The sequence below is a fragment of the Pan troglodytes genome, chromosome 7, assembly GCF_028858775.2.
Source record: "Pan troglodytes isolate AG18354 chromosome 7, NHGRI_mPanTro3-v2.0_pri, whole genome shotgun sequence".
Lineage (NCBI taxonomy): Eukaryota > Metazoa > Chordata > Mammalia > Primates > Hominidae > Pan > Pan troglodytes.
Genome location: NC_072405.2, coordinates 75,953,802 through 75,980,193, shown reverse-complemented (window position 1 = coordinate 75,980,193; position 26,392 = coordinate 75,953,802). Strand labels below are relative to the sequence as shown.

Sequence of the window (26,392 nt, the reverse complement as noted above, 5' to 3'; positions counted from 1 at the left end):
GAGAGAATGGATTAATTTTGGAATATGGGGCATTACGGGACATGGTAGGACTGGGACAGGCCTGATAGAGGCTCCTTTATGTAATGTAAGCATAGCATGAGGGTGTAAGGAGACAATAGATAGGAAGGTGCAGACTGGTGAGATGAGAAAGTATTAAAAACAACCTTTGAAGTGATGAGATGAGAAAGCATTAAAAACAACCTTTGCTTTGCCCTTAGGAATAATGTGTATTATTTAAAAGGTGTAAGCACTCATTATAATTTGTTGATGATAGTTTAAGTATATGGGGTATGCCCATTAGCCATTTTCTGTTAAAAAAAAAATGGATTTTTCAGCCTGGTGTGGTGGCTCACGCCTGAAATCTCAGTACTTTGGGAGGCTGAGGTGGGTGGATCACCTGAGGTCAGGAGTTCAAGACCAGCCTGACCATCATGGAGAAACCCCGTGTCTACTAAAAATACAAAATTAGCCGGGCATGGTGGTGCATACCTATAATCCCAGCTGCTCGGGAGGCTGAGGCAGGAAAATTGCTTGAACGCAGGAGGCGGAGGTTGCAGTGAGCCAAGATAGCACCGTTGCATTCCAGCCTGGGCAATAAGAGTGAAACTCTGTCTCAAAAAAATAAAAATAAAAAAGTGGATTTTTTTCTCTGTGGCTCTTTGGGTTAACCTAATGTTTTGTATTTTAAATTATGTTACTGTGAACTACAGTTTTCCCATGGGATTAAAAGCTAATATAAATACTTTTTAGTCTTCACTATTTTATTTAACAAACATTTATTGAACATATTAAGTGTGTCTTAAAATTGTATTAGGCACTAGGGAAACTAGGGAACACATATGTGGTTCCTACCTTCAACAGCTTGTAATCTCTTGGGGGAAGGCAGATTTGCAGTAAATAGATGTTAGAATTGATAAATAGGCGCTATGGTAGACATATATGAAATTGATGGAAACCCAAGGGAAGAATAATTGATAAGTTCGTTTCAGGAGTACTAGGGTGGGGTCATGGGTCAGGAACAGCTTTATAGAGGAATCACTCTGGACTTCAGGCTTGGAAGATCACTAGATGAGTTTGCCATAGAATTAATAGGAACATGCTGTGGCAGAACTAATTGCATGAGCATAGAGAGGTATAAGGAAGCATGTCTGCACTTAGGGAACTGCAGGGAGTTCAGTATGACTGTGAGAATACAGTTTGGCAAAGAAAGCAAGGATGAGATCATTGAAGACCTTTTTTTGTTTTGTTTTGTTTTCTTTGAGACAGAGTCTCACTCAGTTGCCAAGCTAGAGTGCAGTGGCGCGATCCCGCCTCACTGCAAACTCTGCCTCCCATGTTCAAGCGCCCCACCTTCTATTGTAGACAGTAGAATGCCAAGCAAAGGAGCGAAATTGTTGTTGCATTTCAGAGAAATCATTCTACTCTGATTGGCATATTGAAAAGTAGGTTGTGGCTGGGTGCGGTGGCTCACGCCTGTAATCCCAGCACTTTGGGAGGCCGAGGCGGGCGGATCACAAGGTCAGGAGATTGAGACCATCCTGGCTAACATGGTGAAACCCCGTCTCTAGTAAAAATACAAAAAAATCAGCCAGGCATAGTGGCAGGCGCCTGTAGTCCCAGCTACTTGGGAGGCTGAGGCAGGAGAATGGCATGAACTCAAGGGGCGGAGCTTGCAGTAAGCGGTGATGGCACCACTGCACTTCAGCCTGGGCAACAGAGCAAGACTCTGTCTCAAAAAAAAAGTAGATTTCTGGGATTCAGAACTGCAGGCAGTGAGACTGTTAATAAACTGTTGCCTTAGCACAGGTTTGAAGAAGTAAGGGTTTGAACCTGAGGCACTGAATATGGAAAGCTTAGATCTCAGTAAATTAACAGGACTTCATAAATGTTTGGGTGTGAGGAATGAGAGAAAGGAAGGCATTTAGGATGATTCTGAGGTTTCTAATGACATGATTTTGAGAAGTTGGATCTGTTCACCAAAAATGGCAGTATGAGAAAATAAGCACATTCGACATAAATGGGTTGAGGAAAAATGGACTTATGGTTATATTGAGTTTGAGTGCATATGGGACACCAGAGTAAAGATGTTTGGTTGATAGTAGTTTATAACATGAAACAAGCCTAGGGGAGAGATCTGAGTTGTAGATCAACTTTTAAGTTATCAGGTTAAGTTTAAGGTTTAGGTGTTACCAACATATGTTACCCAGTTAGGTCTTTTGGAGAAAAAGAGATGTATATTAAGTTACCTGGTAAATTTACTCTCTCATTTATTGCTTTGTTGTTGTTGTTGTTGAGATGGAGTCTTGCTGTGTCACTCAGGCTGGAGTGCAGTGGCGCAATGTCTGCTCACTGCAACCTCCACCTCCTGGATTCAAGCAATTCTCCTGCCTCAGCCTCCCGAGTAGCTGGGATTACAGGCTTCTGCCACCATGCCTGGCTAATTTTTGTATTTTTAGTAGAGACGGGGTTTCACTATGTTGGCCAGGCTGGTCTCAAACTCTTGACCTCAGGTTATCCACCCCCTCTCAAAGTAATCTGGGATTACATGCGTGAGCCACCATGCCTGGCATTTATTGCTTTCTTTGGAAAACATTTAAGTATATATTTGTTCCCGATTTTATTCTAAGCCTGATGAATGTAAAGATGTGGTATAAAATGTGGTCTTTGCTGTTAAGGAGCAGATTGAAGGAGATAAATACATAAAATAATTTCAATATGCTAAGGTAAGTAGTGATAGTAATAACTGGAGGAAGCTATGGGAATAGAGAAGTGTAATTATCTTAGCCTAGAAGTGCAGGAGAAGACTTTTTGGTAAAGACAGGCTTTTGTTTTTGTTTTTAAGAGACGGTCTCACTTTGTTGCCCAGGCTAGAGAGCAGCAGTGCAGTCATAACTTACAGCATCCTCGAACTCCTGGGCTGAAGTGATTCTGCTACCTTAGCCTGCCTCTCTAGTAGCTAGGACTATAGTCACATGCCATCATGCCTGGCTAATTTTTTCTTTAACTTTTTGTAGCGATGGGGTCTCTCTATATTGCCCAGGCTGATCTTGAACTCCTGGCCTCAAACAACCATCCCCACTGGGCCTCCCAAAGTGTTGGGATTATAGGCATGAGCCAACATGCCTGGCTGATAACAGCTATTTATTCTAGAAGGATGAATGGATTTTAGCCAGGAAAAGATGGGTGGAAAAAGTATTCTGGGGAAGAAGGAGCATCATTAGCTAAGGCATGAATAGCCGAATAAACCCAAAGTGTGAGAGAGTTACCTAGAAGGTTGGCATTTTAAGAGACTTAAGTGTACAGCAGGAATGGTAGGAGATGAGGCTCATGGAAAGTGTTATAGGTAAGGATGGTTGGAAAACCACTGAAAGGGGTTTTAGTTGGGAGTGACAGAGAACATATGACTGAGGCAACCTTGAAAGGTACCTGTTGGACATAGTGGTGGTGGGATGGAATTCAGGCAGAGGACACCATTTGAGCAAAAGCCTAGAGGTATGAAATGGCAGATCTTTACAGGGGGTTTACAATGTTCCTTTACAATTGGAGTGTGGAATGCAAGGAAGGGCGTGCAGAGAGATGAGAGTGGTAGGCAGGAGCCAAATCATGGAGGCTTTTGTGTGCCATGCTGAAGAGCTTGAGCTTTATCTTGTCATGATCACTCTGGCACTATGTGGAAGATGGATTAGAGCCAGTAGGCCTGATGAGAGATGAAGCCCTGACCTAAAGTTAAAGTGGCAGAAAGGATGGAGAAATTAAAATTAAGGCATTAAAACAGAAGTTCTCGGCCGGGTGTGGTGGCTCATGCCTGTAATCCCAGCACTTTGGGAGGCCGAGGTGGGCGGATCACGAAGTCAGGAGATCGAGACCATCTTGGCTAACACGGTGAAACCCCGTCTCTATTAAAAATAAAAAAAATTAGCCGGGCGTGGTGGCGGGTGCCTGTACTCCCAGCTACTCGGGAGGCTGAGGCAGGAGAATAGCGTGAACCCGGGAGGTGGAGCTTTCAGTGAGCCGAGATTGCACCACTGCACTCCAGCCTGGGCGACAGAGCGAGACTCCATCTCAAAAAAAAAAAACAAAACAAACAAAAAAACAGAAGTTCTCATCCTTGGCTATACAAATACACCAAGATCACCCGTGGAGCTTCTTAAAAATACAACCAACTACGTCACATTACTGGAGATCCTGCTTCACTAAGTTGGAGTATGGATGTAGGCAACCTATTTTGCTTTGTATTTTTGTTTTTTACGTTAGCATACAGTAAATTTGACTTTCTTTTTTACTGTACAATTCCATGAATTTTAATACACATAAAGATTTGTGTAACTTCTATCACAGTTGGGATACAGAATAGTTTTAGCACCCCCAAAACCCCCCCCCCCATACTTATAGTCACACCATTTCTCACATACCTAACCCCTGGCAACCACTGATCTGTTCTCTGTCATTTTAATAATGTCATAAATGTGGAATGATACAGAATGGAGGCTTTTGAGACTGGCTTCTTTCACTCAGCATGCATTTAGGGTTTATCCAAGTTGTTGTATGTATTAGTAGTCTTGTTTCTTTTTTTGTTTGATTTTTTGTTGAGATGGAATCTCACTCTATTGCCCAGGCTGAAGTGCGGTGGTGCGATCTGCTTATTGCAACCTCTTCCTGGGTTCAAGCAATTCTCCTGCCTCAGCCTCCCGAGTAGCTGGATTACAGGCGCCTGCCACCACGCCTGGCTAATTTTTGTATTTTTAGTAGAGACGGGGTTTCACCATGTTGGCCACGCTGACCTGGCCTCGAGCTCCTGACCTCAGGTAATCCACCTGCCTCAGCCTCCCAAAGTGCTGGGATTACAGGCGTGAGCCACCACGCCTGACTGTTTCTTTTTTACTGCTGAGTGTATGGATGTCGTATAGTTTGTTTAACACTCATTGAAGGGCATTTGAGTTGTTTCCAGTTTTGGCAGTATGGTTAGAGCTGCTATAAATATTCATGTACAGATTTTTACATAAACTTAAGTTTTCATGTTTGTCTAGGGTAGATACCCAGGAGTGGGATTGCTGGGTCATATGGTAAGTATATGTTTAACTTCATGAGAAACTTACAAACTGTTTTCTAAAGCGGCTGTGCTATTGTGCATTTCTACCAACAGTGTATTTGCATTCTTGTTGCTCCATATCCTTACCGACTCTTGGGAGTGTCAGTATTTTTAAAATTTAACCATGTTAATAGGTGCGTAGCATTAAATCATTATGGTTTTTTATTTGCATTTTCTTAATGGCTAATTATGTTGAGCACCTTTTTTTTTTTTTTTTTTTTTTTTTTGAGATAGCGTTTTGCTCTTTCACCCAGTCTGGAGTGCAGTGGTGCGATCTCGGCTCACTGCAACCTCCGCCACCCCAGGTTCAAGCGATTCTCTTGCCTCAACCTCCCAAGTAGCTGGGATTATAGGCACCCGCCACACCAGGCCCAGCTAATTTTTGTATTTTTAGTAGAGACGGGGTTTCGCTCTGTTGGCCAGGCTGGTCTCGAAATCCTGACCTCAGGTGATCCACCCGCCTCGGCCTCCCAAAGTGCTAGGATTACAGGTGCGAGCCACTGTGCCCGGTCTGAGCATCTTTTTTTATGTTTATTTGCCATGTGCATATCCTCTTTGGTGAATGTCTAAGTCTTTTGCCCATTAAAAAATTTCGTTGTTTTTTTACTGTTGAGTTTTAAGAGTTTTTAAAGTATATATTCTAGATACAAGTCTTTGCCAGATAAACAATTTGCAAATATTTTCTGTAGCTTACCTTTTATTCTCTTAACATTGTCTTTCACAGAGCAATCATTTTAATCTTGATAAATCCATTTTATTTTTTCTTTTATGTCACATGCTTTTGGTATTTTATCTAAGAACTCTGCCGAATCCAAACTCACAGAGAGTTTCTCCTATGTTTTCCAAAAGTTTGATAGTTTTTTGTTTTACATTTAGATCTGTCATCCATTTAAGTTAATTTTTGTATAAGGTGGGAGTTTTAGGTCAAGAGTTATTTTTTTTTTTTTGCAAATGGGTGTCTAATTCCAACACTATTTGTTGAAAAGATTATCCTTTCTCCATTGAATTGCACTTGTACTTTTGTCAAAAATTAATCATCTATAGTTCTGTGGGTCTGTGTCTGGACTCTATTCCATTGATCTGTGTTTCTGTCTTTAACACTACATTGTTTTGATTATTATAATTTAAAATTCTTAAAATTGGAGATAGGGATTTCTCCCAAGTTATTCTTCTTTATTAGAATTGTTTTGTCTATCCTAGTTACATTGCCTTTCCTAACAAATGTTAGAATCTGTTTATGTGCAGAAAATCCTGCTAGAATTTTGATTGGCAGTGGATTAAATCTGTAGGTAATTTTGGGGAAATCTTTATTGTTTTTATACTTTCAGTCGATGAACATGATATATTTATTGTTTTTTAGTTCTTTGATCTTTTTATCAGCATTTCTTTCAGTATATATTTTATATGTGTTTTGTTAAGTTCATACTTAAGAATTTTATTTTGTGGTGAGCTATTGTGAATATTTTTTTTGTTTTTGTTCCGTTTTGAGACAGGGTCTCGTTCTGTTGCCCAGGCAGTGGCATGAGCCTAGCTCACTGCAGCTATCACCTTGTGAGCTCAAGTGATCCTCCTGCCTTGGCCTCCCAAGTAGCTGGGACAACATGCATGCACCACCCTGCCTAATTTTTAAACTTTTTTGTAGAGATGGCGGTCTCACTGTATTGCTCAAGCTGGTCTTGAATTCCTGGACTCAAGCCATCTTTTTGCCTCAGCTTCCCAAAGTGCTGGGATTACAGGTGAACCATTGCACCTGGCTGTAGATAGTATTTTTTTTAAATTATGGGTTTCCAGTTGTTCATTGCTATTATATAGAAATGTGATTGATTTTTGCATGTTGCAGCCTTGCTAAATTCATTTATGAGTTCTTAGAGTTTTTTTCTTCTTCAGGATTTCTTGGGATTTTTTACTTAGATAATCATGTAATCTGTGAATAAGAACTGTTGTATTTCTCTCTAACCTATATACCTTTATTTACTTATTTACACTGTCTGGGATGTTCAGTACAAAGTTGAGTAGAAATGATGAGAGGGTTTCCACACCCAACCAGCTCTTGGTTTTGTGTAGCTACTGTTTATCATTCTCCTCTATTGCTAGGTTACTGAGTTTTTAAAATCATGAATGGATGCTGAATTTTGTCAAATGATTTTTCTGTATCAATTGAAATGATCATGTGATTTTTTTCTTCTTTAGCCTATTTTTTTTTTTCTTGAGACGGAGTCTGGCTCTGCTGCCTAGGCTGGAGTGCAGTGGCACCATCTCGGCTCACTGCAAGCTGCGGCTCCCGGGTTCACGCCATTCTCCTGCCTCAGCCTCCCGAGTAGCTGGGACTATAGGCGCCCGCCACCACGCCTGGCTAATTTTTTGTATTTTTAGTAGAGATGGGGTTTCACCGTGTTAGCCAGGATGGTCTCGATCTCCTGACCTCGTGATCCACCCACCTCAGCCTCCCAAAGTGCTGGGATTACAGGTGTGAGCCACCGCGCCTGGCCTGTTTAGCCTATTTCTATGGTAGATTACAGGGGTTGACTTTTTTTTTTTTTTTTTTTTTTTTGAGACAGAGTCTCGCTCTGTCACCCAGGCTGGAGTACAGTGGCACAATCGCAGTTCACTGCAAGCTCTGTTTCCCTGGTTCAAGCAATTCTTGTGCCTCAGCCTCCCAAGTAGCTGGGACTACAGGCAAGTGCCACCGTGCCTGGCTAATTTTTATATTTTTAATAGTTTCACCATGTTGAGCTGGTCTCGAACTCCCGACCTCAGGTGATCCACCTGCTTCAGCCTCCCAAAGTGCTGGGATTACAGGTGTAAGCCACCGCTCCTGACCTTTTTTTTTTTTTTTTTTAAATATTAGTTTTGTGTCTTTAGAATAAACCCCAGTGGGTCATGGTATTTAATTCTTTTTATACCTTGCTGGATTCTAGTTAGTATTTGATGATTTTTGCATCTATATTCATGAGTGATATTTGTCTGCATTTTTCTGTACTGCCTTTGTTCAGTGCAGTTCTGATGCTAACTAACTACATCATAATTTGGTTCTGGAGTTGAGTCGTATTTCACAGGTTAAAGGCATAGTCCTTGGCAAAACTGTTTTCACTTCAGATACCAGCTAATGCTTGAGAGTTTCCAGACCACATGCACTTCTGACCAACTGGCTACAAATTCAGGGGTTCCTGTTATCTCCTCCGGTTACGTAGAGCAACTCACAGAACTCAGGAAAGTGCTATTTCAGGATTGTGGTTTTGTTATAAAGGATACAAATTAGGATGATTCAAAAGAAGAGAACTATAGGATGAGTTTGGAAGGGCCTCAGACACAAAGCTTTTGTGTCCTCAGAATGCTTTACCCTCCCAGCTCGTTGATGTGTATCACTAACCAGGAAAGCTTACCCAAGCTTTGGGTGTCCAGAGTTTTTGTTGGAGTGTTATTACACAGGAATTATTGAGTGAGTCATTGGTCACATGATTGAATCTGAACTGCAGCCCCCTCCCCTCTTTGGAGGTGGGGCTGAGATCATGTGGTTCAAAGCCCAAACTTTACTCACATAGTTGGTCTTTCACTAATCCCTATCCTGAAACTGTCCAAGGGGTTCATCATAAATAATAAAGATGCTCCTGTCAGGAAGTGTCAAGGGTTTAGAGGCTCCCTCCCTGAACCAGGGACAAAGACCAACCAGATTCTTAATTATACAACAGTTCAGGCTGAGGATGGTGGCCCATGCCTGTAATCGCAGCATTTTGGGAGGTCGAGGAGGGCAGATCACTTGAGCCCAGGAGTTCAAGACCAGCCTGAGCAACATGGCAAAACCCTGTCTCTACAAAAAATACAAAAATTAGCTGGGTATGGTGGCACATACCTGTGTCCTAGCTACTTGGGAGGCTGAGGTGGGAGGATCATGGAGCCTGGGGAGGTTTAGGCTGCAGTGAGCTGTGATTGCGCCACTGCACTCCAGCCTGGGCAACAGAGTGGACCCCGTCTCAGAAAAAAAAAAAAAAATTATACAACAGTCCAGTTTTGTTATCAAGATAATATTGGCCTCTTGAAAGCAACTGAGATGTGTTTTATCCCCTAATATTTTCTAGAGGAGATTGTACAGGATTGTTATAAATTCTTTTATAAACGTGGTAGAATTCTCAGGTGAAACCATCTGGTCCAAGATATTTCATTTTTGGTAGTTTTTAAACTGTGAATTCAATGTCTTTAATAGTTATAGGACTATTCAAATGATCTATTTCATATTGGAAGAATTGTGGTAGCTTGTGCTTCTTGAGGAATTGGTCTATTCATCTCAGTTCTCAGGTCTTTGTATGTAGAATTGTTTGCACCTAGTCCCTCTTAATGTCTGCGGTGTTTGTAGTGATACCCTGCTTTATTTTTTCCTTCCTCTTGTTGGAGTTTCAATTTTATTGATCTTATCAAACTATCAGCTTTTTAAATTGATTTTTCCTATTTTTCTATTTTCAGTTTTGTTGATTTCTGCTCTTGTATTTATTATTTTTCCTTTTTTTTCTGCTTGCTTTGGGTTTATTCTGTGCTGCTTTTCCTAGTTTCTTAAGGTGGGAGCTTAGATTTGGGACTTTTTTCTAATGAAGTATTAAGTGCTGTAAGTCTCCCTTTAAGCTGTATCCCATACAATTTTAGCTGTATCCCATAAAATTTGTTATATTTTTATTTTTATTGAGTTCCATGTATTTTTTAAAAATTTCCCTTAAGACTTCCTCTGACCCATGGATTATTTAGAAGTGTGTTGTTTAATTTCCAAGTGTTTGGAAATATTAGTTTTTCTCCATGATTCCTATTTTTATTTCATTTTGGTAGAGAACACACTCTGGGCTGCTCTGCCTGTGGAGTAACCATTCTTTTATTCCTTACTTTCTTAATAAACTTGCTTTCACTTTACTCGGAAAAAAAGAACACACTCTGTATGATCTCAGTTCTTCTAACTTTGTTGAGATTTGTTTTATGGCCCAAAATATGGACTGTCTTGGTGAATGTTCCATGGACATTTTTAAATAATGTGTGTCTGTTACTGAGTGGAGTATTCTATAAATTTATACCCTGCCGATTGATGGTGGTGTTCAGTTCTGTATCCTTAGTGATTTTTTTTGTCTAGTAGTTGTATTGTTGTAAGAGGGATGTTTAATTCTTCAGCTAAAATAGCAGATTTGTCTGTTTCTCCTTTTAGTTCTATCCATTTCAATTTCATGTTATTTTGAAGCTCTTTGTTATATACACATTTAGGATTACTATGTATTCTTGATGTATTTGACCCTTCTATCATTGTGTAATGTCTTTTGTTCTGGTCATTTTTTGTTTTCAGTTCTACTTTATCTGATATTAATACAGCCACGCCTGCTTTCTTTTGATATCTTTTTCCATCTGTTTACTTTCATCCTACTATATCATATAGGTGTGTGGGTATGTGTGTTTTCTTTTTCTTAAGAGACAGGGTCTTGCTCTGTCACCTAGGTTGGAGTGCAGTGGTGTGATCACAGCTTGCTCAAGGAGTCCTCCTGACTCAGCCTCCTGAGTAGCTGACACTACAGGCACATGCCACCATGCCCACCCAGCTAATTTTTAAATTTCTTTATAGAGTTGGGGTCCTGCTACGTTGCCCCGACTGCTTTTGAACTCCTGGGCTCAAAGATTTTGGGATCATGGAGGACAGGAGGCCAGATTAGATTGCAGCTCCGGACAGAGCAGCATGTGGAGGCTTGCATTGTGAGTTTTAGCTCCAGATCGACTGCAAGAACAAACCAGCAATCCTGAGAGGACCCACAGACCCTCTGAAGGAAGTGGACTGCTTCTGCAGGACCCGGGAGATTTCCGCCCACCCTGGCCCCCAAATACTGTGAGTGCCTCAACTGCAGAAGTGGGAAAGGGAGACCCTCCTCTCCCAAACACACACCCCCGCTGGAGAAGCTGAAGGTCTGTTTGTGGGAGAAGTTTCTGACTTTACCTGGAGCTGAGTCAAGTTAGTTGAGCCAAGTGAAATACAGGGGTAGAGGAAGCAGCAGAAAGGCCCTGGGAGCTTGCTGGGTCCCCAAGCAGCCCATTCCTGCCTGGCATCACAGGGATCCATCAGGAGGTTGGCTAGAGGAGCAGGGGGGTAAAACTCCACAGGGAGAAGGAATTCTCTAGCTGAATTTTGTAGCAATTTGAATGAGAAGCCTCCTAGTCAGAACTTAGGGGAGGACTTGAATCCATCTGCGGCTTGTAGACTTCACAGTCAGGGAAAGAACTAAAGTCCTTTTCTTTCACAGCTGGGAGGCAGAAAGCCTCAGGCAAGTTTTCAAGCTCCTTTTGCCCTTCACCAGGAAACAGACTTGGGGCTGTTGCAGGGGGCAAGGTGGGAGTGAGACTGACCCTTCAGTTTTCATGGGAGCTGGGTGAGACCTGTGACTGCTGGCTTTCCCCCACTTCGCTGACAACCTGGATGACTCAGCAGAGGCAGCCATAATCCTCCTAGATACACAACTCCAGTGACCTGGGAATCTCACTCCTGTCCCCCACAGCAGCCACAGCAAGACCCACCCAAGAAGAGTCTGAGCTCAGACCCGCCTAGCCCCGCCTCCACCTGATGGTCCTTCCCTACCCACCCTGATAGTGTAAAACAAAGGGTGAGGTGTATAATCTTGGGAGTTCTAGGGCCCTGTCTACTGCAGGTCCCTCTCCACACTACTACAGCTGATGCTTTCTGGAAAGCACCACTCCTGGCAGGAGGCCAACCAGCACAAAAATAGAGCGTTAAACTATCAAAGCTAAGAATTTCACAGAGTCCATTGCACCCTCCACCACCTCTACCAGAACTGGCACTGGTATCCATGGCTGATCACAGGACTTTGTTCAGACAAGCCTCAGTACCAAGCCTGGAGCTGGGTAGACTCGCTGGGTGGCTAGACCCAGAAGAGAGACAACAATCACTGCAGTTCGGCTCACAGGAAGCCACATCCATGGGAAAAGGGGGAGAGTACTGCATCAAGGGAACACCCTGTGGGACAGAAAAATCTGAACAACAGCCTTCAGCCCTAGACCTTTCTTCTGACCGAGCCTACCCAAATGAGAAGGAACCAGAAAACCAACCCTGGTAATATGACAAAACTAGGCCTGTCAGCATCCCGCAAAAATCACACTAGTTTACCAGCAGTGGATCCAAACCAAGAAGAAATCCCTGATTTACCTGAAAAAGAGTTCAGGAGGTTAATTCTTAAGCTAATCAGGGAAGGACCAGATAAAGGTGAAGCCCAATGCAAGGAAATCCAAAAAATGAACTCCTGGGCTCAAGTGATCTTCCTGGCTCAGCCTCCCAAGTAGCTGGGATTCCAGGTGCACACTATCGCACCCAGCTAAATGTCTTCTAATTGTTGTGCTTGGACCTTTTATATTTAATGTAATATTTGTATATAAGGGCATAAGTCTGCTACTTTACTTTTGCTTTCTGTTGTTCCCTCTGTTTTTCGTTGTCCATTTTCATGCATTTATGTGGACCTCTTGAAAAATTTTTAGAATTCCATTTTGATTGTTCTGCTGGAGTTTTGAGTGTATCTCTTTATATTTGATTTTTGGTGGTTGTACTAGGCATTACATTATTCATACATAGCTTTTCACAGTATACTGATGTCAGCATTTTACCAGTTTGAGTAACCTGTAGAAAAACCTTAGCTCCATTTAGGTCCTTTTATCTTCCCTCTCTGTAGTATTGTCTTAAATAGTTTTTCTGCATACATTAGCAACCACATAAGACAGTGTTTTATTTTTTGTGTTAAATGTGTAACATAATTTTTAAAACTCAAGGAGAATAGTGTTTTATGTTTCCATACTTTTACACTTCCCATTCTTCACGGTGTTTCAAAACTTATGATTTCCTTCGTGTTTGAAGAACTTTAGTTATTCTTTTAGGATAGATCTTGTGGTGACAGATTTGTTTGTTTTTTTTTGTTATCCTTCATCTGAGAAGATCTTGATTTTACCTTTATTCCTTTAGGATTTTTCACAGATTATCTATATAACTCTGGGTGACAGATCTTTTCTTTCACCTCTTGGAAATGTTGTGCCACAGCTCCCATTGGCTTCCATGGTGTCCAATAAGAAGTCCACTGTCACTGTAATCATTTTTCTTCTATCGATATTATGTCATTTCTTTCTACCTGCTTTCAAGATTGTTTTGTCTTTAGTTTTCTGGGGTTTGATTCTGGTGTGTCTTAACTTGGATTTCTATCCTGTTTGGGTTTGCTCAGCTGAATCTATAGGTTTGTGTACAATACCAAAGTATTTTGTATTAGTGGTTACAACCCAAAGTTGGATCGTGAAGTCAATTTTGTGGCTTATGGCTAGTATTATGATTGGTTTTTAATAGAATAGAAAATGAAAATATATCCCAGAATAACAAGGATAATAATTAATTTTTTATTTTCATAACATATATGTAGGTGTTTTCTGGGATCCAGAATAGTGGTTTGCAGTCAGAAACGTTGGAAAACTATTGATTAAGACCATTCACAAGATTTTGTTTTGTTTGACAAAAGAGGCTAGTTAACACCCCTGTATCTGAGACTCTGATGCTGATGAGCAAAAAGTATTTTTTTCTCCAAATCACCTGGGCTTCATAGTTTGTTTCTTCTAACCAGTTAAATTGTTTAAAAACTTATGAATCTAAGTAGAGGTTACACTTTGTATAAACTCAAAACAGATGGCTTTAGGAACAGTGTCACTTTCTGCCCCTGATGTTATATGTAATAATCATAAGTAGGGAAGGTATGCGAAGGAAAAGGAAAGAAAATAGCAAAGAAGAACAAGATGGTATTTTTTCTTTCTCTTTTAGTTCTCCAGAATATGGTAGCATTTATTAAATGTCTGCATACTATGTAACTCACACTGTGCTGGATGCTAGGAATGCAAAGAAGAATGAAAAATGTCCCTGTTCTATGTAACAGATCACTAAAGCTTATTCTTCTGGTCTAGCTGAAATTTTGTATCCTTTGATCGCTATCTCTCTTTTCCCCATTTATGTACCTCCTCTAACTTCTGGTAACCCTCATTGTACTCTACTTCTATGAGTTTGACTTTTTTAGATTCCACATACAAGTAAAATCATGTGTCTTTCTGTGCCTGACTTTTTTCACTTAGCGTAGTATCTTCCATTTTTTCACTTAGTGTAATATCTTGCCTATGTTGTCGCAAATGACAGGATTTCCTTCTTTTTAAGGCAGAATGGTATTCCATTGTGTATATTTTATTAGATTGTCTTTATCCATTCATCTGATGATGGACACCTAGGTTGCCTCCATATCTTAGCTACTGTGACTGTAATAAGTAATAATGCATTATATATTTCAGAATTACTAAAGGTAGATTTTAAATGTTTTTACAATTAAAAAAGTATGTGAGTTGGATTTGTTAATTAGCTTGGTCATTCCATATAGTAAAAACATACCAAAACACCTCATTGTACCCCATAAATATATAATATATACAATTAATATGTGTCCATTAAAATAATAAAATTAAAAAATTAAAAAATTTCCTTGCATTCAAGTAGCTCAGAATCAAAGGTAAGCAAATAATCTCAGTGCTTTATAAATAAGTGCCTTATAAAAATAGTTCCTTGTTTCTATGGGAGCACATAAGCAGGGATGATGAGTAAGAATGGCAAATGGGCAAGAGGCTGAGGCTGTGGAATATTTCACCTAAGAGGCGAAGTTCAGCCTCCATCTTGAGGGGAGGAGTCAGGGATTGCCAGGCGTATTACAAAGGAATTGGTTTAGGGGACAGAGCCCTAGCTGCATTTTATTAAGCTCTATATCTGTTAACCATGTGGTTTCCTTATCTAGATTTTCACAACACATTAAAAGAGCTTTCCATGATCCTGGCAATCCTTTTGTACCTCTAGGTAGCTGTCTCTCCCATTTGCCAAGAAGTTATTTCAAACCCCATTCTCTCTAAGCCTCTTTAACTTTTCCTATTCCAGGTGTCCATCACTGTATAATAAACCACCCAAGACTTAGTGGTGTAACGCAGTGATCATTTTATTATGCTTACAGGTTCTGTGTGTCAGGAATTCAGATGGGGCATGCTGCTGCTCCACAGTGTCTGGGGCCTCAGCTGGGCAAACTGAAATGACTGAGGGAGATGTGAATGGCCAGAAACTGGAATCCTCTGGAGCCATCTTTACTTACATGTCTGGTGCCTGGATGGTGATGACTTTGAAAGCTGGGCTCAGCTGGGACTGGTGACGGAACTATTTTTTGTAGCCTCCCAGTGGCTTGGGCTTCTCACAACAGGGCCATTGGGCTCCAAGAGGGGGTGCCTGGGAAGCCAGTATTCTGTTCTAAGAGAATCAGGCAGGAGCTGCTTGGCCTTTCTGACCTAACCTCAGCTGTTGTTCACTGTCACTTCCACTGCATTTTGTTGGTTATAAATGAATCTCTAAGGCCAGCCCAGATTTAAGGGAAGAGGAATTAGAATATCTGCTGGTGGCAAGGTCACTATGTAGAAGAACACGTGGTATGGCAGATACCATAGTGGTCGTTTTGGGAAATATAGTCAGCCACACTCTCTCCCAGTTTTCAAATTCATAAATCTTGATTCTTGCTGAATATTGCCACTTGAATATCCCACAGTTACTTAAAATGAAACATGACCATTAACTCTTCTTCACTCCTACCCCTCCAACTCTACCCCTGCACATTGAGAAAATGGCATTGTGGCTAAGTACGTCTATTATCCAGTTACGCAAGCCAGAACCCCTTTTCTTCCTAACATGTCCCTGCCTTACTAGGTTAATGAGATTGTTCCATTCTTCTTCCTTGTCCGTGGAATTTACATTTACTCATCCCTGTTGTCACCAGCTTTTCTTAGAACAGTGCTTGCACACACACAGTTTGAGACAGATCACAGAAATACTGAACTTTTGTTTTGCAGTCACATTCCATTCTTCAGACTTGGCTCAAAGCTACTTGTGATTAATTGGTGGCTGGTTTGATTCTCTTTCTAGATGATTTTCCTTTGTGAGTTTATTCATTTAAAAGGAGGAGCCAAGCAGGAAAGAAGCACAAAAAGATGAATTCCATAAGTATTTTTGAATACTAGCGGCATTATGGTAATTGATATATAGACTCCTAGAGTTACTGCTTTGAAGGAGACAATGCTTTGGATGTGTAGGTTCTCATGTGTTTATTAAAAACTATCCATTTGTGGCTGGGCGTGGTGGCTCACGCCTGTAATCCCAGCACTTTGGGAGGCCAGGGCAGGTGGATCACCTGTGGTCAGGAGTTCGAGACCAGCCTGGCCAACATGGTGAAACCTCGTCTCTACTAAAAATACAAAAATTAGCTGTGCTTGGTGGCGGGCACCCCGTAGTCCCAGCTACTCAGGAGGCTGAGGCAGGAGAATTGCTTGAACCCAGGAAGAGGAGGTTGCAGCGAGCTGAGATCACACCACTGCACTTCAGCCTGGGCGACAGAGTGAGACTCCGTCTGAAAAAAAGGAAAGCAAAACAAACAAACAAAACTATCCATTTGCTTTCGAGAGCTTTCCTTAAATTACCACTTCAGTTTGCATTGAGTAGCTGCTGTTACTTTGTAAACTATACTATATATAAGACAAAATTGGTGTAATGAGAGGTAAATACAAATAATTCATAGTGTATAGATAATAGAATTTGTTGAATCCATATAAATATTATTTTGCGGGTTGTATTTGTACTGTCAAAGTGGAAAAAGCAGCTAAACAAGTTGATAGTAAAAATAATATTATGAGGGGAGATGTTTAATATACTTAGGAGATCAGGTATAACTCGCATATACTCAGTTTAAAAAAAAAAGTCTTTCCTGTTTATTAAATGTGTCCTGTGCCTTATAAACAGTGTTGATTTGGCTAGAAAATATTACATAGAAATTCCATAAATAAGCAATTGTTAAGTTTTAAATTGTACGCCATTCTTAGTAGCATGATGAAATCTTGCCCTGTCCCACCCAGGATGTGAATCTTTGTCCAGTGTCTCCATGCTCTATAAGCTACCTTCCCATTTAGTCACTTAGTAGCCATCTCAGTTATCACAACTGACTGTTGTAGTAGGGCATGCTTGTGTTCAAGTCACTCTTATTTTACTTAATACCCCCAAAGCACAAGAGTGGTGATGCTGGCAATTCAGATACGCCAAAGAGAAGCTTGTGAAGTGCTTCCTTTAGGTGAAAAGGTGAAAGTTCTCAACTTAAGAAAAAACAATCATATGCTGAGGTTACTAAGATTTGTGGTAAGAAAGAATCTTCTGTCTGTGAAATTATGAAGAAGGAAAAAGAAATTCTTGCTAGTTTTGCTGTCGAACTTCAAACTGAAAATTACGGCCATAGTATATGATAAGTACTTAGTTAAGATGAAAAAGGCATTAAATTTGTCATGAAAGACATGAACAGAAACATGTTCTAGTTGACAGAAATCAAGTTTGATTTAATCTGAGGTTTCAGGCATCCACTGAGGTCTTAGAATATATCCCCTGCAGATAAGGGGGGAATGTAATCCTGATAATTGTAGAATGATATTTTTCAGTTCATTTGCACCAGTTATTACAAGTTTGCTTAAATATAGCACAATGTAGTGGGTAATACACTAGTTTAAGACTAGAAAAACAAGGCCGGGCGCGGTGGATCACACCTGTAATCCCAGCACTTTGGGAGGCTGAGGCGGGCTGATCACCTAAGGTCAGGAGTTCAAGACCAGCCTGACCAACATGGAGAAACCCCGTCTCTACTAAAAACACAAAATTAACTAGGTGTGGTGGCGCATGCCTAGCTACTCAGGAGGATGAGGCAGGAGAATCGCTTGAACCTGAGCAACAAGAGCGAAGCTTTATCTCACAAAAACAAACAAAAACAACTAGAGAAACAAGTTTCTGGATCACCGCCTATCAGTTATCTGACCTTAGAACTGGCCATTATTTATTCTGATCCTTAGTTTCCCTATCAAGTTGATTGCAGATGTTCAGCTGTAAAAACTATTCTTCCACTCGTGGGCTGCACAAAAACTTATGGTAGGCTTTTGTTCACCCATGTTTTAGAATATAAGGAACCTTTATTATCTAGTAGTTAGTGAAGTTAGAGTTGTTTCTCATGCTCACAGTTATTTAGTGATATTTGGTATCAAAACACAGTGCTCTTTAAAATGTTTCATTTCCTCTGATATTCCTAGTTAGCGTATAATTTACTTAACTAGAATATCCTATTCTGTAATTATTTTACAAATGGGAATTCACCTTATAACAAAAACTGCCAGCTCCTCTTCTTCCCCTGCCTTGCCTTTTTTCCTGCCTTACTGGTTTGTAGTAGTATATCAGCCTCTTAAATAATGATAATTTTTTAAAATGAAGAATACTTAAATTATTTTATGATGATTTAGGTCAGTCAACACAGCATTTCCTCCTTATCCATACATTTATTTTATTTTATTTATTTTTGACACAGAGTCTCATTCTGTCACCCAGGCTGGAGCGCAGTGGCGCAATCTCAGCTCACTGCAGCTTCCGCTTCCTGGGTTCAAGCGATTCCTGTGCCTCAGCCTCCCAAGTAGCTGGGACTACAGACATGCACCGCCATGCCCGGCTAATATTTGTATTTCATGGGGTTTCACCATGTTGGCCAGGCTGGTCTCAAATTCCTGACCTCAAGTGATCGATGTGCCTCGGCTTCCCAAGGTGCTGAGATTATAGGTGTGAGCCACTGCACCCAGCCCACACGTATATTTTAAAGTGATAAAGATTATTTTTGATTGTATCTGTTGGTGAACCGTGCAATTTTAGTAACTGATATACAGATCTTAAATATCATTGTGAACCTTTATTAACGTGGTATTTTAAATAGCTGCAGATAATATTTTTATACTATCTGCCTTCTAGTTCTACCAGTAATAAAATGGAAAGGGGTTTGGTTCACAGAAAACTTAAACTGAAATACTGAACATCAGATGCCTGGCACACAGTAGGCAATGAGTAAATTTGTATGTATTATATGAATAAGTTGTATGGATTGTGCGAATGAATTGTAGAAATCGTATAGCAAGGTGATTTGTCAAAGTTGCTTTTTAAAGGGTTTAATACAGTATCTGGTACGTGAAAGATGCTCAGTTAGTGATAGTGTTAAAAATGTATAGGCCAGTAGTTGTTTATCATACCCCAATTTAGCACAGTTTGTTCAGTTTCTCAGATACACCTATATGGTAGAACGGTTAATAAACCAGAATCTGTAGTTAGATTACCTAATATTGAAACCTGATTAGCCATACATCCAAGCCATGCAGCCTTTGGACAAGTTGTTCAACCTCTCTTCCTCAATTTTCCAGTCTTTAAAATGAAGATATAATAGTACACACCTCATAGGATTGTTGTCAAACATAAATACATTAGTTGCATGTAAAGTGTAATAGTCTATGTAAAGTTTAGTATATGTAAAGTGTAGTAGTACTTGGCACACATCTGAATACCTTTTTTCCAAATTTCAGGCAGATTTAGTCAATTAGCCAGATTCCCCAATATATTAATTAATTATTATTATTTTTTTTTTTAAGAGATGGAGTCTCACTCTGTCGCTGAGGCTGGAGGGTAGTGGTGTGATTTCGGCTCACTGCAACCTCCGCCTCCCAGGTTCAAGTGATTCTCCTGCCTCAGCCGTCCGAGTAGCTGTGGTTATAGGCGCGCACCACCAGCACGCCTGGCTAATTTTTGTGTTTTTAGTAGAGACGATGTTTCACCACGTTGGCCAGACTGGTCTGGAAGTCCTGACCTCAGGTGATCCGCCCACCTTGGCCTCCCCAAGTGCTGGGATTACAGGCATGAGCCACTGTGCTCAGCCAATTAAATTTAAGGGTCTTCTATTACAGGTAGGATTTGTCTAATTTATCTGATACCTTATAGTATAAATAGTGAAAGGGAAAATTTCCCATTAAATTGAGCATGTGTATTTTATAGGGCCTTGTATAGTCATAAATAGAAAAGTGAGTTAAATATCAATGCACAAACATATTTAAGAAGTTATAGTTCTGGTCTGATAATCTCCCTGGGGTAATCACAAGGTTGGTGCATTGAGGTGTTTTTCCTCCTGTCCCCAAACATCTGCCATATATTTTGTGACTTCAGTATAGCATACACATTATTCTGTTGTGATTTTTTTTTTTGGTGGGAGGACAGGGTCTTGTTCTTGTGCCCAGGCTGGATTGTAGTGGAATCTAGTGGTTATAGCTCACTGTAACCTTTAACTCTTGGGCTCAAGGGACCCTCCCACCTCAACCCCCTGCCCCACATAGCTAGGACTGCAGGCATACACCACCATGCCCAGCTGATTTAAATTTTTTTTTTTTTTTTTTTTTTTTTTTTTTAGAGATGGGGTCTTTGTTGCCCAGGCTGATCTCAGACTCCTTGCCTCAAGTGATCCTCCTGCGTTGGCCTCCCAAAGCACTAGGATTACAGGCGTGAGCCACTGAACTTGGCCCTGTTCTTAATATTAATGCTTCTGCTTAATGTAACTAGTTACTTGACGAAAAAGGAAATGCTTTGAGAAAAGGAAATGCGTTGGGAATTAATCATCTGTAACTTCACCTATCCTTATGTTTGTTAATGTACCTATTCATATAGTTTTATATTATTTGTGTAAATTAAAAAATTTAGATGAAACAATTTTAGCATCTAATTTTTATTAAATTTGCATTCTTTCCAACTTTTTGTAGAAGTTCCAAATGAGTTTATAGAACTTAAGAAATTACTCAGTCTTTCTGCTGTCCAGTTTTCTAATGTATGCTTCTTTTTTTTTCCCCCTCAGAGGAAATAAAAGCGGAAACTGAAAAACAGAGGTTTGTGGGATTTCTTTTCTTTAGTAAAAATAATTTTCAAACTTGTCAGTCTTGGTCAAAATAATATAGTCATCTGTATTTTAGTGTGGCAAATTCTCTGCATGTGAGTTTTATAGTAAAATCAACTTTAAAAATAGGTTTTAAGAAATACAATTATATAAAAACAATAAATACAATTATATTTCTTAAAACCTATTTTTATATATATTTATAAAAATGTATGCATATATTTTTTTGGAGACAGGGTCTTGCTCTGTTGTCCAGGCTGGAGTGCGGTGGTGTGATCACAGCTCACTGCAACTTCTGCTTCCCAGGCTCAAGTGATCTTCCACCTCAGCCTGCCGAGTACCTGGGACTACAGGCGAGCGCACCACCATGCCTGTCTAATTTTTTGTAGAGATGGGATTTTGCCATATTTCCCAGGCTGGTCTCGAACTCCTGGACTCAAGGGACCCACGCACCTCGGCTTCCCAAAGTGCTGGGATTACAGGCATGAGCCACCAGACTCTGCTCTAAGCATACTTAAAAATACAAAAAGATTCTCATATAAATAAGTATGTAAAGATACTTCTGAAATACCATAAGATAGGCTTCAGAGTCTTTTCTTAAAGACTTTGATTCATATTTGGAAAAATTACTAGGTTTTTTGATAGTGTTGGCCTTTTTAGGACAATATTGAATAACTAAAAAAACTCACTTTGACTTAAGGACAAATAGAAAGGCCATTGCTTTTTAAGGTATTATGACACCAAATTTGTTAAGTGACAGTAAAATATTTCTGTAATAGAAGCAACTTGAATTTTACAGTTTTTGTAGACCAGTTTTGCAGACAAGATTTCAGTGTCTTGTGGTTAGTCACAGCTCTGGCCACTAGCTTTTGACCATGTGGCAAACCACTTCACTTCTCTGGGCTTGGGTTTCCTCTCGAAATATGGGAAGATAGAGGACTGGTTTAGCAAGATTCCTTTTAGAACTGAAATTCTGTGTTTCTACATGGGTTTATCATCAATATTATAAATGTGATACGCTATAATCAGACTTTTCTTTCTCATTTAGTCCTCCTCATGGAGAAGCAAAAGCTGGATCAAGCACCCTTCCACCAGTGAAATCAAAGACAAATTTTATTGAAGCAGACAAGTACTTCTTGCCTTTTGAGTTGGCATGCCAGTCCAAATGTCCTCGCATAGTTAGTACATCTCTAGATTGCTTACAGGTATGTCTAAAATGGCACTTTCTAAAAACTGTGTACTTTGAATGTGTTTCTAAAACATTACTCACATTGATGATTCAGACATTTCCATGAAAGCTTTGAATACTCTTTTTTGTGGTAAAAAATCCAAGTGATTTTTTATATTTAAGACAGATAATAATAGTTGCAAAAAGATATTTCTAGTTTAATAATAACAATCATTAACTTAGTGGGATATAAAATCTTTACTAAGTTTATCAATAATGAAAAGTGTTGATTTGGTCTCTTCTCATCAGTGAAATGCAAGACCTGTAATACTTTTAACCTGCTGCCGACTTTACATACATCACCATTTGCAAATAATTTTTCTAAGTGTCTGCTGTTTTTTTTTTAATTTTTTGAGACGAAGTCTTGCTTTGTTGCCTGGGCTGGAGTGCAGTGGCGTAATCTTGGCTCACTGTGACCTCTGCCCCCTGTGTTCAAGCAATTCTCCTGCCCCAGACTTCTGAGTAGCTGGGAATACAGGTGTGTGTAACCATGCCCAGCTAATTTTTGTTTTTTTTTGTTGTTTTTTTTTTTTTGAAGAGACAGTTTCACCATGTTGGCCAGGCTGGTCTTGAACTCCTGACCTCAAGTGATCTGCCTGCCCGTCTTGGCCTCCCAAAGTACTGGGATTACAGGCGTGAGCCACTGTGCCTGGCCAGTGTCTGCTGTTTTATATGAAGCAATAGGTTAATATTGGCAGCTTAATATAATTTAATATTTAACTGCTATACTTTAGCGATGGCAGTCATTTATGTCAGAAAAATTTCTGAACTCTGTTACCCTGTTTGACACATATACAGAGGATCTTCATAGATATTATATTTGTAAGACAAGTTTCTAAGTAGAGGAATACTTCTCTTTTCAGATGTTCTCACTATTTGGGAATTATATGTATTCAACTATAATTCAGTAGCTAGGAAAAGACCATATTATTTGTCCTTAAGGATAGGTTAAAGATAAGTTCATCTGAATTGTGATCTTGTTTTCACTGGAAAATTAGAATGATAATATGTAAAGCCTTCCTTCCAGGGTATACTGATAATGATGAATGAACAAATCTATGATTTATCTCAGCTAGTATATGGAAACTGGGTTTTATACATATTGATGAATCATTTGGAAAGAGATTGGGGGTCATATAAAAGCATGAAGATAATTTTCACAAAAGCAGTATCAATAAAACCTTGTTTATGTGGAAAGCAATAAGCAATTTTTTTTTGTTTTTTTTTGTGACAAGGTCTCACTGTCACCTACGTTGGAGTGCAGTGGCGCAGTCTTGGCTTACTGCAACCTCCACCTCCCAAGGCTCAAGCAGTCCTCTCACCTCAGCCTCCTGAGTAGCTGGGACTATAGGCATGTACCACCACACCCAGCTAATTTTTTATTTTTTGTAGAGATGGGCTTTCCCTGTGTTGCCCAGCTGGCCTCGAACTCCTAAGCTCAAGCAGTCCACCCAATGTGGACTGACAATGTGGGAGGCAAGCAGGCCTCCCAAAGTGCTGGGATTACAGGCATGAGCCACTGCGCCCAGCCACAGTAAGCAATTCTAACTCATCAGAGACAGGTTCTCCAAGGCCTGACTTTCTCAAAATATTACCTGATGGTTTTATTGTGGTTATTGTTCTGTTTTTGTGATTATTACAAGTATAAATAACTTTGCATATTTGAATAAAGTTTCTACAGAAAAAGTTGGTATAGCTTTGGCTTTGATAATACCTTTATGTTTTTGTGTAAAAATTTTTATGTATATTCAATTGTATACTGTAATTTTAATGTATATTGCATTAGTATGTATAATATTTGTTACCTTACTTAGGATCTTTGTTTTCTTTCTCCATTTTAGAAACTTATTGCTTATGGGCACTTGACTGGCAATGCTCCAGATAGTACAACACCAGGCAAAAAATTAATTGATAGAATTATTGAAACAATATGTGGCTGCTTTCAGGGCCCTCAGACAGATGAAGGAGTTCAGCTGCAGATAATAAAGGTAATTATTATATAAAGTAAAATTGTTATTAATAATCTGTATCTTCAAAATTCAGATGCCTTTCACCTTAAAACATTAGGAAAGATCATTTTATGTGCATTCCAGCTATAATACAGGTTATTTGAGGCCGGGCTCAGTGGCTCATGCCTGTAATCCCAGCACTTTGGGAGGCCAAGTTGGGCGGATCACTTGAGGTCAGGAGTTTGACAGCAGCCTGGCCAACATGGTGAAACCCCCATCTCTACTAAAAATACTCTACTAAAAATACCAAAAAAATTACCTGGGCATGATGGTGGGCACCTGTAGTTCCAGCCACTCAGGAGGCTGAGGCAGGAGAATCACTTGAACCTGGGAGGCGGAGGTTGCAGTGAGCCGAGACCATGCCACTGTGCTCCAGCCTGGGTGACAGAGTGAAACAGTCTCAAGAAAAAAAAGAAGAGGTCATTTGGATGCTTTCTAGACTCCATATTAGGGGATTTTAATGTTGTATGCCAAGAGTTTGTTAGAGGAAAACTATGTTCTCATATCTCTTCTTTTGAAGGTCTCAGTTTAGACTTAGTCCCTAGAGTCTTCCAAAGTTTTTCTGTTTCTGGCATGTTTTTCATATGTATATATATATTCCATCCATCAAACTTTAGGGTAGTTCTTAAAGCTGTGACCCCTCTAGTTTCTTCTGTACTGTTGGACCTTTCATAGCTTGTCCTCTCAACTCACAAATTACCAGGTGGACACTACTTGTCCGCCAGTTCTCCTGATATCGTTGCACCCATCCATCTATTGAACTTGCTCAGCAAAACCCTGTTCTGAGTTCGTGCTGTAACGTACTTGTTTGATTGAATTCCTTTGGAGAAAAATTAGTAATGTTTTCATTCTGTTACAGATACTGAGTTCTTAATGTTATTGCTAATGGTAGTGGTGGTATATTTTTATAGCAGTAAAATTTTCATGTGCTATATATAGTACAGTACTTTTGAAATTGTTTTTACGTGTATATATGAAGTGTTCTTTCATGTGTGAATACAACCCTTTTGGAGCCTTTCAGTTTTATAGTTGCGTTTACTTCAGAAGCCATACAATATCTTTATTCTAAAAAAAAAAAAAAATACTGGGCATGGTAGCTCATGCCTGTAATCCCAGCACTTTGGGAGGCCAAGGCAAGAAGGTTGCTTGATCCCAGAAGTTCGAGACCAGCCTGGGCAACACAGCAAGACCCTGTCTCTACAAAAAATAATTTAAAAATTAGCCAGATGTGGTGATGTGTGCCTGTGGTCCCAGCTACTCAGGAGGCTGAGGTGGGAGGATTACTTGAGCCCAGGAATTGAGGCTGCAGTGAGCCGTGTTCACTGCACTGCACTTCAGGCTTGGCAACACAGTGAGATCCTGTCTCAAAAAAGAAAAAAAAAAAACGGGTTGATCATTTTGACCTATCATGTATAGTTTCATGTCATTTATGGTTTAAGATAATGCCCATTAATGCTGACCCTGCATAGCATTGTACAACATAAAGAAGACAAAAGATAAGAGTCTTTGCTCTTGAGAAATTGGAAGTAACCCAATATGTGAAAATTCACATAGGTTAAATTTGTTCATTTTATTGAAGTATTTGCCTTAGGAATTTGTTTTTTAATTTGGGACAGTCTCACTCTGTTGCCCAGGCTAAGTGCTGTGGCATGATCACAGCTCACTGTAGTCTTGACCTCCCTGACTCAAATGATCCTCCCACCTCAGCCTTCCAAGTAGCTGGGGCCACAGGTATATGGCACTTACGCCCAGCTACTTTGGGATTATTTTAAATGCTTTATTCTAAAACATTTATAAACCTCTTCAACAATAACAACAACAGCACAGTTATTGAGTTCAGTGTGTTAAAAAAGATCTCAGAAAAATTTAGAGGCAAATAAGACACAATGTGTATCTTCCCAAGTTGATGGTCTAGTTCAACAGATATCTCATGTGACGTATCTGTGCTCTGCTGTAACAGCTTTCATGCTGTGCATTTTAGTAAGTTAAATAGTATTTTCATTAAAATGAAACCTTGGTTGAAACAAATCAGTTAAATGGTTTTCAGATTATGTGGAAATTACTGCCGCAGTGAGGAAAACATCAAATATTTTAACAGTTGATGATATATTCAAGGCCAGTAGAAATTCTGTGTATACTACCCGCAAGTGGTAATTGTTTCTGAAAGTTTTAATTGTAATATGAAAATGCTTAATTTTTGTGCTGAAACTCTAGATGCAGAAAATCACTT

General features: G+C 39.8%; 1 protein-coding gene across 7 annotated transcripts in view; it reads left to right on the top strand.

Annotated features, from left to right (window-relative positions):
- ARFGEF1 (ADP ribosylation factor guanine nucleotide exchange factor 1) overlaps positions 1-26,392 on the top strand; it is a 143,678-nt gene that overhangs the window by 18,039 nt on the left and 99,247 nt on the right. For all 7 annotated transcript variants that reach the window (XM_054657363.2, XM_054657362.2, XM_016960236.4 and 4 more), the window contains 3 exons: positions 20,887-20,917; positions 21,974-22,130; positions 23,995-24,141. In XM_054657363.2, coding sequence (XP_054513338.1) covers positions 20,887-20,917; positions 21,974-22,130; positions 23,995-24,141 — 335 coding nt within the window. The remainder of the gene's footprint in view (positions 1-20,886; positions 20,918-21,973; positions 22,131-23,994; positions 24,142-26,392) is intronic.